The following is a 17,157-nucleotide window of genomic DNA, read 5'->3' as shown; positions in this document are numbered from 1 at the left end:
CTTGGACCGCAATTTATATTGTACAATCTATGTCAAATTGACCCATAAGGATCCATTTGGTGCCTAATCTATCATTTAGCTGGGGACCCCCTGGAACTCCCTCAAGGACCCCTATATATATATATATATATATATATATATATATATATATATATATATATATATATATTCGGGATCCTGTATATCCCCGGATATACAGTAGGCTACATTCCAGGGCCTAAAACACATTTTCAATTATAGGTCTAAAATTTGGCGATAGCATTTGTATATTTTGAAATATGCAAAAACATAAAAAATACAAAATAGTTTTGTATTTTTACTCAAGTAAATTTTGAATACCACACTTTTACTTGTAATGGAGTATTTCTACATTGTGGTATTGATACTTTTACTTAAAAAAAAGATTTGAGTACTTTTTACACCACTGATTATATAAGTGAAGGTAACACAATAACCAGCCAGTACAAGGTGAAATTTGACACAATTTGTCAAATTGTCAATTTGCTCAGTGATGTCATGCATGCATGTGACAAGGCCAAAGGCCTCCTTACACGTCTACAGGATGTTTAAGTGTCACCTGAACCTTTCACTGTAGTTATAGGTTTATGCAAACTTTTAACTTTCAGAAAAGTCAGGCACATTGTGCAATAACAAAATAAACATTTGTTGTCAAATAGCTTTAAGGTCACAGCGTCCTGGGTAAAGCTCTTTGTGACCCCAAAATTGGATTTGTCAATAGATATTTTCATGTCAAACCATTACCCACCTCCAGTGAACTAATCTATCTGATAGGATGAGGGCTTGCCATACCCTTGTTCCACCCATGAAACCGTTTTGCATGTTTCAAAAAGCAGTGGTGTAAAGTAAAGTAACTAAGTACTGTACTTAAGTACAATTTTGAGGTATTTTTACTTTCCAATGTTCAGTACTATTACTTCTACTCCACTACTTCTCAGAGGCAAATATTATACTTTTACTCCATTACAATTATTTGAAAATGTTAGTTACTAGTAACTTTGTAGATTTTGATTATTAATACAAAACATACATTAACCACTTCAGCCCTAAATGTACTTTGGCCATTTGAAAATAGCCGATCTACAAGCTCACAATGTGTGACGATGCGATGCATTGTGAGCTTGTAGATCTGCTATTTTCAAAAGTTTGAAAACTTGTGAAACGGGACATTCTGCTCAATGAGTACTTTCTACTTTTGGTACTTTAAGTACATTTTAATACCAATACTTTTGTACTTTTACACAAGTAAATTTTGAATTCCGGACTTTTACTTGTAACAGAGTATTTCTACATTGCAGCATTGATACTTTTACTTAAGTAAAAAAATGTAGTACTTTTCCCACCACTGTCAAAAAGGCTTGCAAAAATTGTCTAAGTCAAACATTTATAAAACACTAGAGACCACTCCCCTGAAGCATTTTACTGGCTATTAGAATGATAGAGAGATTGGAATGGCAGAATGTAATCCTGGAGGCGGAGCTTTTCATACATTAGGTTTAACTAAAAGTTGCCGCTTCAGTCAACTAGTGGGATACTCTGGTCAACTTGCTGTGAGGTCATGGTGAAACATTCATATGCCACCTGTTTGGTGGCACTCGTCCTGCTAGGCTGCTTGGTTGCGACCTTAATCGAAGCACAATTCGACGGCGTTGGCGGTGGGAGATGGTGGGAACCTGCTGCTAAACCTGCTCCTAAACCACAATCTGGCCAAAACATCTTCATACCAAACCCTCAACCCCCAAAGAAGCCCCCAAAAGAGAAGCCGCCCGTACAAAGGCCACAGACGCCCGGCAGACCGACCACTCCTGTCATGCACAGCTGTGCTGTAGAAGAGGGAGTGAGGGTCCCCTGTGGGTATAATGATATCTCTGCTCATGAATGTGATGCCATAGGCTGCTGTTTTGAGCGTCAACAGTGCTACTATGGAAAGGCAGGTGAGTGCTTTGCAAACTACTGAGACTAATTGTCAAGTATTAAATATCAGAAACAAAAGTACATGTATAATTTGAGTTCCGGTAAAAAAGAAGGGGAAAAAAACTCTCTCTGAAACTAAAGGGTCCATCAATTTATGTCAATCTTGTGTCCTTTAAAAAAGGTTGCATCATCGTCATTTAAACAGGCTGATCATAATTTTAAAATGCAGCTAAACAATATACTAGATAAATGTGACAGAATATATAGGAATTAGAAACAAGTTCCTCTTGAGGCCAATGTCTGGGATTTCCTTCGACAGGGAGTTTTTAAAGTATGTTATTATTATCTTAATACCAGTGGTAACAAATAAAAGTACAAAGAAGTTCCACACCTTTGTCCAAATCTGTAGGCAGAGGCTGAAATATCACCTGACTTAGAACACTTCAATATAAAACTCCAGACCATTTGATTTGATTTCAGCTTTGTTAAATTATTCTTTGGTAAAGTATAATATTGATAATAACTTTGGTATTTCTTTTATATTGTGTTTTAACCTTCCCTTAATTCTTCTTCTTTGCTCTAGTGACTGTCCAGTGCACCAAGGATGCCCAGTTTATTGTGGTGGTGGCCAGAGATGCCACTCTGCCCACCATTGACCTGGATTCCATCACACTGTTGGGGGAAGGTCAGGGCTGCACATTTGTTGACTTCAATTCTGGCTTTGCCATTTACCAGTTCCCTGTGACAAGCTGCGGCACTCTTGTTAAGGTAGCAGAACATCTAGTTTCTTTGTTTGTTGTTTGTTTTATTCATGTTATTTGTAGACTTTTTAATACTTTTTTAGACTTGACTTTGTGAAGATTGTTGTCCGATTATCCATGTACCTTTCCAGGAGGAGTCTGGCATTATTATCTATGAGAACAGGATGGCATCCTCATATGAGGTTGGAATTGGACCCTATGGAGCCATCACAAGAGACACTACCTATGAGTAGGCAATCCACGTTATGATTTTATTTCTATCAAATTAACCACTTGAACCCCCAAGCATTCCTATTGTGGGGGGAACATTTGCCAAAAATAGCAGATCTACAAGCTCACAGCGCATTTTGAGCTTGTAGATCGGTTATTTTCGGCAAAGAGATTTGGTGCAGATCGGAAAAAGAGTGCACCAAGTACAGTGCAATTCAGGTCATTAATTTAATAGTATATATAAGTATACCAAAGTGGTTAAGGACATAACATAACAAAGGAACATAATATCATACTTCTTGTCTTCCAGACTGCTCTTCCAGTGTAGGTATATTGGCCAAACTGTTGAAACCCTGGTTTTTGACTTATGGTTTTTGAAAAATGATCCTCAACCTCCAGTTAGTGGTATTGGTCACCTTGTCGTTTTGCTCAGATTGGGCAATGGACAATGCATCTCAAAGGGCTGCGATGAGGGTAAGAACATATTAGTCTGATCATTGTTTATGTCCCATCCCATTTCATAATTACACAATTACACAAGGGTACACAATGAACTAATATTTGTCCTGTCACAGAGATTGTGGCCTATAGCTCATACTTCACGACGGCAGATTATCCCGTGACAAAGGTGCTGAAGGATCCCATCTATGTGGACGTTAGCATTCAAGGCAGGACTGATCATATCCACCTAACTCTTGGTCGCTGTTGGACAACCACCTCTCCCAATCCTCACAGCCTTCCCCAGTGGGACCTACTGGTCAATGGGTAACTATCACACATCTTGTTCTTAATCTTGGTGAAGTTCATAATCCTGGTGAAATAAGGCTTGCATTTCTGCACACGGAATAATTAATACATGGCAATGAAATGCCTGAATTACCTTTTTATTCACGCTACATTTAGTTTTAGGATTCAATTAATAGTATAAGGTTGAAATACTGAAATAGATTCATTTACTCTGGTATATCACAGTAGGCCTATGTAATAATAATTACAATTATTGGTGAAGCTTATTATAACATGAAAAAGTCCAACAATGTACCGTAAATTACTCATCAGTTATGAATTAAAATATAAATATTGTCATAACATACCATAATTTGAACATATAAAATGTGTTCATTAAAATCCAGAATTTTAATTAAAACCTGATAGTATAAATATGGACCCTCACTGGTCTAGGATTTTACTGTGTAGTGTCGTGATAGAAAATAACTTTCCCTTCCATCATTCCAACCACTACAGCTCACAGTTGCATTGGTTGAAGTTTCCATGTAATACAAACCGTAATGATTTTCCTCCTCTGGTGACATTTTTCTCCATTCTTTGTTTCTCTGAGTACCACACGCAGTACATACCAAAATGAGGTTCATGAAAAGAATTTTTCAGTACCTGATGGAAAGTTCTTCCCCTCCAGGTGTCCATACAGGGATGACCGTTACTTAACCACCTTGGTTGCTGTTGATGACCATTCTGCTGGTGTTGCGGCTTACCCAAGTCACCACAAGCGCTTCATTTTCCAAATGTTCACCTTTGTAGATCAGACTTCTATGGTGCCTCTGAGGGAACAGGTAAATAATTCATAATTCCAGTGGAGTTAGTGATATTTAATTATAGCTTCTTCACTGATACTGCATATTACTGTGCTCACACTATTTTTGCAATCCAGGTGTATATTCACTGCACCACTACAGTGTGTGTCCCTGATGCTGGCAACGACTGTAGACAGTCGTGCTACAGAACAAGTGAGTGGGCTAAATTTATAATTTGTAGAACTCAGTATAAGTACGTACCAACCATGTGTGACTATGTTTACATATTTATCTACAGGGAGAAATGTTCGTGCCCTGACGAATACAGAGACAAGGACTGTGGTTTCCAGTCAGATGATCGTGGTCACTTCTTCTTAAAGAACACAATGACACATTTCAATTCAATTTCAATTACACATTGAGCACAAAGTCTGATTTACTTATTTGAGTAAAAGATTCAGAACCTCTACCAAGCTGTGTGCATGATTAAAATACTGCATGTAATTGTGCAAGTTTTAAATATTCAGACAAGACCAAAAAGAAAGTTTACATGATGAATGACATGGGTCCCTATTCCAGAGAAACTGGTGTCCAAAGAAGCTTGCCAAGATAATGTCCCATTCTCCTGCATTTTAAGATGAAGTAAAACACTGTGGTACAGTGGGTCAGTACTCATACAGGGTCCATTTGATGTAATTGTCTCATCCAATGCATTGTTAATATGATTTGATATTCAAGAAGAAAATATGGACTTTGAAACATTTCGCAATCACATCCGATCTACAAGCTCACAACGCATCGTGACGCTTTGAGAGCTTGTAGATCGTCTATTTTCAAATAGCCAATGTACGGTATCTAGGTTTAAAGTGCTCACGTGTTAGGCCTACTTATTTTGGGCTTGTTTTCAAATGCCTGGTTGCTTATTTCTCTCACAAAATTTGGCAACACTGCTCCTGAAACATTAGCTGATCATAAGTGATGTATTATTTTTAACTTAAAAACCTTACTTTTATTTTTGTTCATGTTTATACACAGAAGCAAGTCTTCTGAAAAGAGAAATAAATAGTTACATCTTACAGCAACATACAATTCTAGCAAATAAGCTATAATAAAGACAACTACATTTTTGTTCGGTTATGATTTTTGTTAACTTAACATTTCAGGATATTAGAACATTCCAAACAAAAGTATTTTCATATTTCATGTCTATTGTGCATACAATTCATTGAATTGATCAAATAAAAATGGTTTCAACTGTAGGCAAAGATTATGGCATATGGAAAGTCCCATGGTATACTGTATACAGAAGAGCTGCATGAGGAGCTGGGTCCCATCATCATTTGTGTTGTCAATGCAAAACTGGTCTCTCTTCTCTTTTGGGTGACATGAGGTGTAGAACAGATTAGCAAATAACATTACATGATGGAAGATTTTGAAAGATACAGAACAGATTGATTAATGACATCCCATGTTGAATAGAAGTGCTATTAGTGCTAGTGCGTGATTTTGCTATTTCAGGCTTCAGGCTGCTTGTTAAGTTAGGTATGAAATGATTGTGTCTTACTCCCTCCTCGCATGACTGAAGCTGAACAGTGGTGACAAATAAAGTCCTGGGTAAAGCTCTTTGTGACCCCAAAGTTGGATTTGTCAATAAATACTTTCAAACCATCACTCACTCCTAGTTAACTAATCCCCTTGTTCCATCCATGGAACTGTATTTCATGTTTCAAAAAAGGCTTACTAAATTGTCTAAATAAAAATGTATCTATATATCTGAAAGATTTTAATGGCTATTATGATAGAGCTAGATAGAAGATTTGAATGGCAGATTTTAACAATGGAGGCCGTTTTTAAATGTTTTGCTACATATAAAAGTTGTGGACTGCTTCAGTCAACTTATATAATACTCTGGTCAACTTCCTGTGAGGTCATGGTGAAACATTCATGTGCCACCTATTTGGTAGCACTAGCCCTGCAAGGCTGCCTGGTTGGGACCTCAGTTGAAGCTCAAAGCTGGTGGAATCAGAAACCACAACCTGGCCAAAAACCCTATTAACCAAGGACTCAATCGTCAAAAAACACAGATGGCCGTCGCCTCCTAGAAAAGCCGCAAATACCTGGACAAAAGCCACAGGAGACCTCCTGTCCGGAGCTGTGATAAAAGAGGGACAGAGGGTCTCCTGTTGGCTTCCTGATATCACAGCTAAACGATTGTGATGCCATATGCTGGCTGCTGTTTTGATGGTCAATACGGCTAAAGTGGAATGACAGGTGAGTGCTTGCCTCGCTGAGTTCTTTAAATGGAGTATCACCCTCAGATATTTGTATAGAATGACTTTTCTTCCTTGTTATTTTTCAACTACAAATAGATGAGGGGGCATGGCGTAATACATTACTCAATGCAACAAACAAATTACATGCTCAAACAAGTCTTTTAAAACCCAATACACAATTATACACAAACTACATGTCTCCCCAGCAATATGGAGTAAATATGACATTTTATGCTCTCCCTTGTATCCTATAGGTGTAAAAGTGGACATGGTGATATGGTGACAGATGGGTATCTGTTCTGGACCTGCCCACAAATTAGACACTTCTGGGTATCCATCCAAGATGAAATCTTTAAACTGATAGGAATAAAGAAAAATAAAATCTGGTAAATCTATTAAGAGCGTCGCTCTACACTGCTCAGTTGTCAATCCTTAACAAATGGATTGATGCCAGTCTTCCAAGTGTCACCTTAAGGTTTGAAAGTTTGAAATGTAATGCCCTTGGAGAGACTCTGCTTAGGGAGTAACTTTGCCAAATTCATAGAAGCACAGCCACCATACATGTATAGAGGATGAGTGGTCAAATGTTGTGTGTATTGGAGTGACTGAAGACCGTAAGTCAGTCAGGTTTTCATATTAATTGGGAGGGAGCAGATGGATAAATGTGGCCGACCTTTTTAATGGGGGAGATGATGTTGGCAACTATAATGTGATAAATAATGTATTATTTTATTGTCTTTTTTTGTTGTTATTGTATTGTTATGTCATCTTTGTTTAATACAAATATTGAAACAAATGTAGGTGTGGCATCTTTTTAACAAACTGATCACATTTTTGTAATAGTTACTACACCAGTGCCTACATTGGGAATAAACAGAAGAAAATTAGCACCAAAAACTTCTTAGATATGGTAACTGAATCAAAGTGTAAACAAACGTTCCACCCCTTGAACAATTCTATAATCAAAGTCTGAAATAGCACCTGGCTTAGAACACTTAAAAATAAAGAAATCCCATGCATGAGATCAATTGGTGGATTTCAGCTTTGCTAGATTTTGTCAGTGAAGTTTAATTTTCAAAACAGATAATTTGGGGTTAGTTTTATATTACAAACCTTCCTTTAATTATCTTATTAGCTCGAGTGCCCGTGCAGTGCACCACGCCCAGATTATTGTGGTTGTGGCAATGCCACTTTGCCCACCATTCACCTGGATTCTATCCCACTGTTAGGTGAGGGTCAAGGCTTGGTGTGACAGCCTGTGGCACCGTTGTTAAGGTTTTTGAGTTTCCAAGACTTTTTTTGTTGACTTGCCTTGAACACATTTAAGTGACAATTGTTGTTAGCCCTGTGTGATGTGGTACCTTTTTCAGGATGAGGCTGGTGTTAATCTATAAACGGGATGTCTTCCTCATATGAGATTGGAATTGGAGCCTGTGGAGCCATCACAAGAGACATTACCTACAAGTAGACAATCCTCATTTAGGAATGTTTTGCCATCACACATGCCATCCATCCAAGGACATAAGAAAGGAACATAATATCATACTTCTTGTCTTCCAGTGCATATTGGCAACTCTGCATCCACACGCACACAGAATATTGTGCATCCTAAATTGTGGAACACAAAGAAGTACATTTCACAGTTTTATTAAGAACAGTTTAGAATATATTTGTCTTTTGTTCCATATAAATTCTTTATTCTACCCAACTCATTTGTAACTTTGGCAAGGTTCCAAAAGTTTCACATCCCCATGTTTGCATAATACAAGCGCACACCATCATAATCTGAAAGATTCACAATAGTGAAGTGATGAGCCATTTGTATCCAATGCACTGTAAGCACCAAGGGGCATATTACGAGAAACTGCTGATGTACTCCATGGAGCTTTTCACACGTTCAATCACATTAAAAATACATACAAAAAACAACTTCCATGCTTTGGGCTCTAGTCCCCTGAAGGAGGTAATGTACATATTCAGTTCACATGGCACTGTGGCTTCAGCCTTGCACTGCTCTTGAGCTCAGGTCCCTCTGTGACTGAATGTTTGAGGAATGACACTCTTGAACCTGGGATACATTTTGAAATCCCTGGTACAGACAGATCCCAAGAAAACACCTGATCTGTCTTTATTTGCTGTCAATTATAGATCAGCACTGATCACTGATTGTCTTGCAAGTATAACTTAGATTCCCTGACCTGAATAAACCATTATACTGTATCATTTATGTTCTTGCATAGTTTTATCTCTGCTACCAAAAGATGACAGATGTCATGTACAGGCTATTTCCACAGTGGAACATTCCTTCTGGTTTCTTATCAAACTGAAACCTTAACAAAGTTCAATTTATCCAGGAAAAAACAACAACCCACAATCAGGCACTGGAGAGATATGTTGGGCAGTTTGTGGCCTTGAAACAGCTGAACATGAAAGCTTTTGTTGGTACTTGCGTCAAAGTGGTGCTGGACACCTAAGAATGTGTGTATGGTCATACAACACTTGTGGACCAAAGTAAAGCTCAAGAAAAAAGAAAAGAAAAAGATAAACACACTTCCCGAGTCCTCTATTGCCCCTTGTTTGGTCACACCTCTTTTCGCTGTAGGGTAAAACAACCAATTCCCCAGGGTCCGGCAATGCAAACTCTTCTCAGTCAGACTTGTCTTTCTTTTTGCCTCCACCGACCATAGGGACTCTGCTGGCCACAGCAGACCCTACTGCAGTCACTCCTCCAGCAACAGCACATACTCCGCCTTTGACTAGACCAAAACCCATCGCAGGCACAGTGGCCACTGATGATACAGCTGACTTGGTGACGTCCAGACTCTTTCCTCCTATCCAGGCAACACCTCCCACTGTTGCTCCCACTGCTCCTTTGGTAACGCTGTACAGCCCCCCGGTCAACCTCCCAAACATGCCAGGTTGTGGCTGTGGATGGTCCTTGTTGGTGTCTATAAAGCACAACGATTCAACATCTCACTGTTAAATAAGGAAATACAAACATTTTTCTTATATTCCCTGGAAACAAAAGGTCTGAATAAATTGAGTAGTGCTTTTTGCCATGCCTCTTTTTAACAGGGATTCAAACACCGGTTTCCTGCATTAAACCAAATTTCTACCACTCTGCCAATAAGACATCCCGGCTAGGGAGATATTACACTACTATGAGCTTCAGGCGGTTACTAGTTGTCAACCTGTAGGTGTCCTAACTGCCATCAGGGTCTACATTTCTCAGTGGAAGAGTAGGGAGACCATCTCCAACCACTGCAGATGTGCTAGTTATATTAACATACTATACAATACAGATTTATTAAAAACAATCATATAATAATATGTTATGCCTTAGAATACGTTCCAGATTGCAGCTTTAATAAGAGAAAAAGAAGACAAAAAAAATATGTATTGGCTTTGCAATACACATATCAAACCTACCTGCTTCTGATGGCTCATCTTTGAGGAATGCTGGCGTCTCCTCCTGTACCTGCTCAGTTTGACTCATGTCTCTGCCTGGCAAAGAAAACAAAAACAGGGTCCCCACACATTTTTAGCAATGAATTTCCAAAACTTTTCCAAAACTTTTCCAGAATATTTAGCCCAATTTCCAGGCCTATATAACAATCATTCGGCGCAATAATGTGTCTCTTACTCCTATGTAGAATGCCCAAAAATAAAGTTTGAGACATACATTAGGCTGCCGTCACACAGCCCGTTCGGCGAAAAACTACTTATGTTACATATTTCGTGTAATATTATTCATGTTTATGAAAATGTTTTGTTTTAACAAAATCAATAGCCAAAAACAATGCATAGCCAAATATTTTTCCAGGACCCTTGATAAATTCCAGGACCTTTGATGATGTTTGATCAATTTCAAACCTTTTCCAGTACTGGATTTTTTTATTTTTTTTTTCAAAATATTTCCAGGAATTTCATGACCGTGGGGACCCTGCAAAAATCAAGTACATGCCAATGAAAACTGTTAATAACATCTACAAATTCAGTCCATCTAAAAAGGAAAACATGTTTCTGTAATACTGTGGAAAATCATTTTCCTGTAAAAAAATAAAACAACAACAAACATGGAATTCTACATGAGGTGCACTATACTGTATAAAAGCAACGTTTGATTTAAATGCATTTAGTTAGGAGAATGTCTACAATTAGGCCGTCTAGAATGTATTAAAGACTCCTTCACACAGTAAAATCTTCAGAGAATGTACAATGTGAATGTACAAATGGAAACAAATGGACCACACGGGGTGCATTTGGATCCATTTAGTAAAGATTGTTAAATTAACACTATGGATTTTACTGTGTACTTTGGGTGTGCTCATCCCGACTAGACTACACAAAACAAAGCAGACCAGTTCACTCACTGGTAATCAAATATTTGTACAACCGGATCTGAATGAATCCATTTTGTTTAGGCCTCACCAAGGGGAACGAATCTAATGTCTTATAAAACAAAATATATAGTGACATTGAAAAGTATAATGGCCCCCTTTTCTTTCTTTTTTTTCTCTTCACAAGAATTGGTATAAACAGTAGCAATGACAACCACCTTTAATAGTTGCACAGCACCCACATGGACATTAAAGACAGCCATGTGCACACAGAACCACTGACAGTCTACTATTAACCACTTAAGCCATATGTACTAGGGTCTTATGATGAATAGCAAGAATAGGCAATCTACAAGTTCAGAGCTCAGAACTCGCAGATCTGCTATTAAAAATAAAATGATATTTTATTGGCAATTTTCGCCCAGAATATGGACACCAGCCAGGCTGAAAGTGGTGCAGGGTTTGAATGGGTTATGGATGGAGTGTAAAAGGAGTTTAGTAATGATGATTGTATTAGTCATGGTTTGCTCAGTCAGCACTTGGTGGTGCTTAATATTTTAGACATGATCATTAGACTTGAGAGTTGAACCCAATGGTCATCAATATGTCCATACCCAAGGGCCCAGCATCCGCCTTTGAAATTGAGTTTATATAGGAATGACAGTTCATATGAATGGCCTGTAGTTTCGCTGTTTTACCCCTGCTGGTGTCAGAAGATATTGCTCCCAATGCAAGTGGGTGGGTTTTTGCCGAACTTTAGACTTGATTTTATTACCTTAATAAACATGGTCATAAATACTATATGCTTCCAGTCGCTAGTTTAGTCTTCGTTCAATCACCATGATATGCGTTTTGGTAAATTATGGTCCCATTTATTTTTAAATTGATGATAAAGTAGGATATGTTCTAGGAGGGGCGGGATAATTTGATTGACAAGCTACGCAACCAATAGCATTCATTCCCCGCCCTTGGTTGACAAGCTACCAAACCAATAGCATTAATTTCCGGTTGCATAGGATATGACGCGATATAGAAAGATGGATTTGAAATTGCTGAAAAATAGGCTTCATTTGCGGTCTCTAGAGTCTATGGGCGCAACACTGTCCATTCTTTTTAGTCTATGGTACATTGTCCATACATGGACAAATGTATCTGTGACAAGACTTGTCCTTGTATGGCAAATTTTTTATTTAATTTACATAATATTGTAATGTTCTTATTTTGATCATGAGACCCAATTACTGAATGTTAGTCTCCAGGTTTTCTTCAGAATATGATACTAAAAACTTTTTTTTTTTCTTAATTTTTCCTGCTTTTATTGTGAACATTTCTTTTTAAATTATATTTATTATTTATTTTCAATTACATTCCACTGTCTATACCAAATTTCAAATCATGTTTACATGAGATTTTTTGTCTTTATCTTTTGAAAAGGAAAATGTGACAGCAATAACAATATGGGGGGAGGGATGGGGAAAGGGAGAAAATAAAATAAATAAAAAGAAAATGTCTGACTGACTTCATGTCAATACTGTGAATCTAATAAAGATATTTGTTTAAAAAAAAAAGAATATGATACTGATTTATTATGACACTATGTATAGCACATTAGTCCATTAGCACCTTGGTTTCTCAAACGTTATTTTTTTCAAGGACCACAATAACTGAGTGTACAAATGGAACAGTTACACCTGTAATGGTCATTCAGGGCTAGCTCTTTAAGTGTTTCTTCTGGTAATAATATGTGCGCTCATTTATATGTCCACGGCAAAACTAGAATTTTGACAAAAATATCCACCACAAGCCAGCATGGCGATGACCACTGGTTGAACCTTATGACTGAAGTCAAACCAGGGTAATGTCTGTTGTTAATTGATATTAAGTATTACCTCCCCCTATCAACCTGTACAATAAGTAGAACACCATCTTGCCTCCTCACCATCCCCCTTTTAAACCTGAACTATATCAAACAGTTACCACGTCATTCCAACTTGAATAAAGTCATTGGCCAGCCTAATGTGTGAAGTTGATTACTCAGCCCACGGGGGGCCTGACGTGGCAGTACACTAGATACCAGTGTTGCCATGTCAGCTTATTATGAGCGACTTTGGGCTTCTTTTTCTGTAAAGTTGCTTGTAAATATTGGTAGTTTCTTGGGCTTGCTAGCTAAAGTGTACTTGCTTATTTAGGCTTGCTTCCAAATGTTTTAATTATATTTGAACAAGTGGTTCTCAAATATTTTCATGAAAATGTTTTGTGCCAGGGTGCATTTGTGTTAGAATGTTTCAAAAACATTCCAAATGTTCCACATTTTATTGCAACTTTTTTTAAATAGCAGATCTACAAGTTCACAACGAGTCGCATGGCGAAGCGTTGTGAGCTTGTAAATCGGCTATTTTCAAATAGCCCGATTCATAGGTTTAAAGCGCTCATGTGGCCTGCAGTCGCTTCTTCTGGGCTGGTTTTCCTACACCTGGTTGCTTGTTTCTCCCTCAACGCCTGGCAACACTGCTAGATACACGTATGTTAGCATGTAGCTTCCATTGTGTTTAAAGGACGAAAGCCAGACAGTTATTTATAACGATAGTTTTTTTTAACACAATTAAACGCAGGATGAGGGAACTTTACCCAGACATGACATGTCCGGCTAGTGTTGCTTTCTGTCATTGTGTAACTTTAAAGTACATATGTTAACTTTGGACGTGTATATTAACCCTATGGTTACATTAAAGTTACAGTGAGCTACTTCTATGTCAGACGTTTGGTGTCTTTTTAGTTTGTTCTACGACAAAGACCTCTTGTTCCACCTTCAACATCATCAACAATTATAAGCAGAATGTATGTCACTTACCTTGGTTAGTTACCAGTTGTAGCTAGCAGGACTGCAGGCTGCAGCTGAGTGAGTTACCTACTGTTAGTGTTTCTACAAGTACAGCCTATCCAAACAGTCACACTGGAATTGGTGACGTAATGAATTGTGTGACTCCAGATGTCGCCGTTTCCCCAATTTCAGCAAATTCGCCACTAAAACAAAGGTGTGGTGGTTGGTTGAGGTTTAGCTGTTAAGGCACGGTCACACCGCACTTTTATTCTGCTTATGAGGGCGGATTCATTTCTGCCAATGCATTTCAATGGGAACGAGCGTTTTTTTTGTGCAGAAATCCACAAATGGCAGCAAACCACTCGCATTCCCATTGAAATGCATTGGCAGAATCCACCCTCATAGGTTTGATTAATTGAATACTTTATTAGAAGTTTGCAGAAAAAAAGCACATGAAAGCACAGTTCAATACATGGTCAGCTAAGAGGATTTAAAACCCAAGAAAGCCATATGGCTTGTTTCCATTGGGATCCTTTGTACTCAATTCATAGTGACATTAAATCACAGACAGATATACACTGCAGAACATCATAAAAACAGTTTTAAAAAAAAGGAAAACTAAAAATATGTACAGTAAACAGATTGGGGGAGGGGGGGGGGCTAGGTTTTGACTTTTACAGGGGCCAGTTTCGAATTGCATTCACTGTGGCTGTGGGTACTTTTTTAGGGTGGTTTTGAAGGAGAGTAGGGTTTTACATGCCTTCACTGTTTTTGGTAGGGCCATTCCACATTTTTGTGGCATACTGGGAGAACTAATTCAACCCCTTGTTTGTGCCAAATCTGGGTTGGACGTGATCAGTGATTGCGGACTTCATTTACGTTTTTGAAATACTTTGACAGGTACAACATGGGTATCTTAACGTTGTGGTGTATCTTGTAGACCAGGCCCATTGCAAGTTGCTGTACTATGTCCTCGACCCTAGCAAAGTGAGCTGGGGCTAGATGAGTTGTAGGTGTAAGGCCAAGAAGTAGCCTTACCAGTTTGTTTTGGGATGTCTGGAGCCTTGTTTTTAAGGCCTTTGTGGTGTTGTGGTACCATGAGGTGCATGCATAGTCCAAGTAACCTTGGATGAGACTAGGTAGAATAAAAGTGCAGTGTGACCGTGCCCTATGCATTATTATGATGAAATTCATTGGTGAAAAAAGTATTCACATAAAAGTATCAATACTGCAATGTAGAAGTTATAAGTAAAAGTCTGTAATTCAAAATTTACTTGAGTAAAAGTTCAAAAGTATTGGTATCAAAATGTACTCAAAGTAACAAAAGTAGAAAGTACTTTTTCAAATTAGTTTTCAAATGAATAAAAATCTTTTGAAAATAGCCAAAATGTATGTAGGACTGAAGAGGTTAATCAAAATCTACAAAGTAACTAGTAAATAAAGTTTTCAAATAATTCTAGTGGAGTAAAAGTATAATATTTGTCTCTAAGATGTAGTGGAGTAGAAGTAAAAGTACTGAAAATTAGTAATACTCCAGTAAAGTAAAAATACCTCAACATTGTACTTAAGTACAGTCCTTGAGTAAATGTACTTAGTTACTTTACACCACTGATGACATTTGTGAGGAATTAATCATGGGTGAAGTTTCAAAAGGCTCACAAGAATGTCAAGCAGTTAAACATTTAATCATCCACACTCCTATGTATAGTTTAATTTTAGATAGCCCACCCTATCCATAATGACGTGATCACACACAAACAAACAAACACACACACACACACACACACACACACACACACACACACACACACACACACACACACACACACACACACACACACACACACACACACGTTGGTGTAAGAAAGTAGCACTTCCATCTATGAATCAAATGGAATCAATTTGAATTTAATTCCTAGTTTAAGTTTTTGTAAATGGAGTCACTTAATTCAACAGGTCACCAATGTCTGTGTGACACATTTTAATGTGTTTTTGAGAGAACTTCTGTCTGCCTCCACCCACATTCCAAACAACAGTTTCAGCTGGACCATGTATTTGCAGATAAAATGGGCCTAATGTGGTAACCATTATGAATGTAAGGTCACTCACTAGGGCAGGCTACATGACACTGACAGCAATATAAATGTGGTAAACAGTGGTGGAAAAAGTCCTCACACGTTTTACTTAAGTAAAAGTATCAATACTGCAATGTAGATATACTCTGTTACAAGTAGAAGTCCTGCATTCAAAATGTACTTGAGTAAACGTACAAAAGTATTGACACAAATATACTTAAAGTGTTGAAAAAATATTTTGCAAATTGCCGATCTACAAGCTCACAATGCATTGCATTTTTTACTTGAGTGAAGTATTTCTAATTTCAAAACCTTTACTTTTACTCCCCTACATCTCTGAGGAAAATATTATACTTTTACTCCACTACAATCATTTGAAAACTTTAGCTACAAAATACACTAACCACTTCAGCCCTATATATATTTCGGCCATTTCAAAATAGCAGATCTACAAGCTCACAATGTGTTACGATGTGATGCATTGTGAGCTTGTAGATCTGCTATTTTCAAAAGCTGATTTTTATACATTTGGGGGGACATTCTGCATAAAATGAGTACTTTCTACTTTTTGTACTTTAAGTACATTTTGATGCTAATACTTTTGTACTTTTACTCAAGTAAATGTTTTACTTTTACTTGTAACAGTGTATTTCTACACTGCAATATTGAATGCGAGTACTTTTTCCATCACTGTACAGATACAGTACAAGTATCTGCTTGTCGGCCTATGAATGCATGTATAATAATGAGTAAAAAGAGAAAAATATGAACATTGAACTTGAAGACGTGTAAATCAGTGGTTCTCAACCAGTGGTCCAGGGACCACCACCAGTGGTCCTTGGGGGGGTACCAGCCAGGGGGTCCCCAGCATAATAGCGTCACAATCATTTTAACCACTCAGCTTTGGCTATTAAACAAGAAATGACTAAAGTCATAATATAGCCGCCAGCGGCAGGCTTTTTTTGCCCCAATCTGCAGCACAAAATGTAAAAGTGGTCTTTAAAATGAAATCTCAGCCATTCCAATGCAACCAAAATAACTCAACAGAGAGGTTCATCGGTTGGCTACCAATATAAAGGATGTGTGTGTGTGTGTGTGTGTGTGTGTGTGTGTGTGTGTGTGTGTGTGTGTGTGTGTGTGTGTGTGTGTGTGTGTGTGTGTGTGTGTGTGTGTGTGTGTGTGTGCGTGTGTGTCGCAATGTACTTGTGTGAAA

The 17,157-nt window shown here is 37.9% G+C and overlaps 2 protein-coding genes across 2 annotated transcripts; one reads left to right on the top strand and one right to left on the bottom strand.

Annotated features, from left to right (window-relative positions):
- Positions 1-1,576: 1,576 nt before the first annotated feature.
- Positions 1,577-4,828, top strand: LOC311046976 (zona pellucida sperm-binding protein 4-like; the record flags this gene model as incomplete). The annotated part of the gene is made up of 8 exons (XM_084059555.1): positions 1,577-1,952; positions 2,516-2,700; positions 2,825-2,922; positions 3,214-3,377; positions 3,479-3,668; positions 4,321-4,474; positions 4,573-4,648; positions 4,734-4,828. The coding sequence occupies 8 exons, from the start codon at positions 1,577-1,579 to the stop codon at positions 4,811-4,813; spliced, it is 1,323 nt and encodes a 440-aa protein (XP_083915681.1). The 3' UTR covers positions 4,814-4,828.
- Positions 4,829-6,850: 2,022 nt separating this feature from the next.
- Positions 6,851-14,016, bottom strand: tmem263 (transmembrane protein 263). The gene is made up of 3 exons (XM_084061109.1): positions 13,900-14,016; positions 10,138-10,212; positions 6,851-9,656 (listed from the first exon to the last, which is right to left on the bottom strand). The coding sequence occupies exons 2-3, from the start codon at positions 10,202-10,204 to the stop codon at positions 9,355-9,357; spliced, it is 369 nt and encodes a 122-aa protein (XP_083917235.1). The 5' UTR covers positions 10,205-10,212; positions 13,900-14,016; the 3' UTR covers positions 6,851-9,354.
- Positions 14,017-17,157: the final 3,141 nt, after the last annotated feature.

Source organism: Gymnoscopelus microlampas (assembly GCF_963454915.1).
Source record: "Gymnoscopelus microlampas genome assembly, chromosome: 6".
In the NCBI taxonomy this organism is placed as follows: domain Eukaryota; kingdom Metazoa; phylum Chordata; class Actinopteri; order Myctophiformes; family Myctophidae; genus Gymnoscopelus; species Gymnoscopelus microlampas.
The sequence above is the reverse complement of the archived record's forward strand: the minus strand, read 5'-3'. Positions and strand labels throughout refer to the sequence as shown.

What these genes read in the sequence shown, in the direction of transcription:
- tmem263 (XM_084061109.1), bottom strand. Translation starts at nt 10,204, where the DNA reads ATGAGTCAAACTGAGCAGGTACAGGAGGAGACGCCAGCATTCCTCAAA. An exon ending in AGATGAGCCATCAGAAGCAG is followed by an intron (nt 9,657 to 10,137) that starts GTAGGTTTGATA and finishes TGTGCTTTATAG; the next exon opens with ACACCAACAAGGACCATCCA.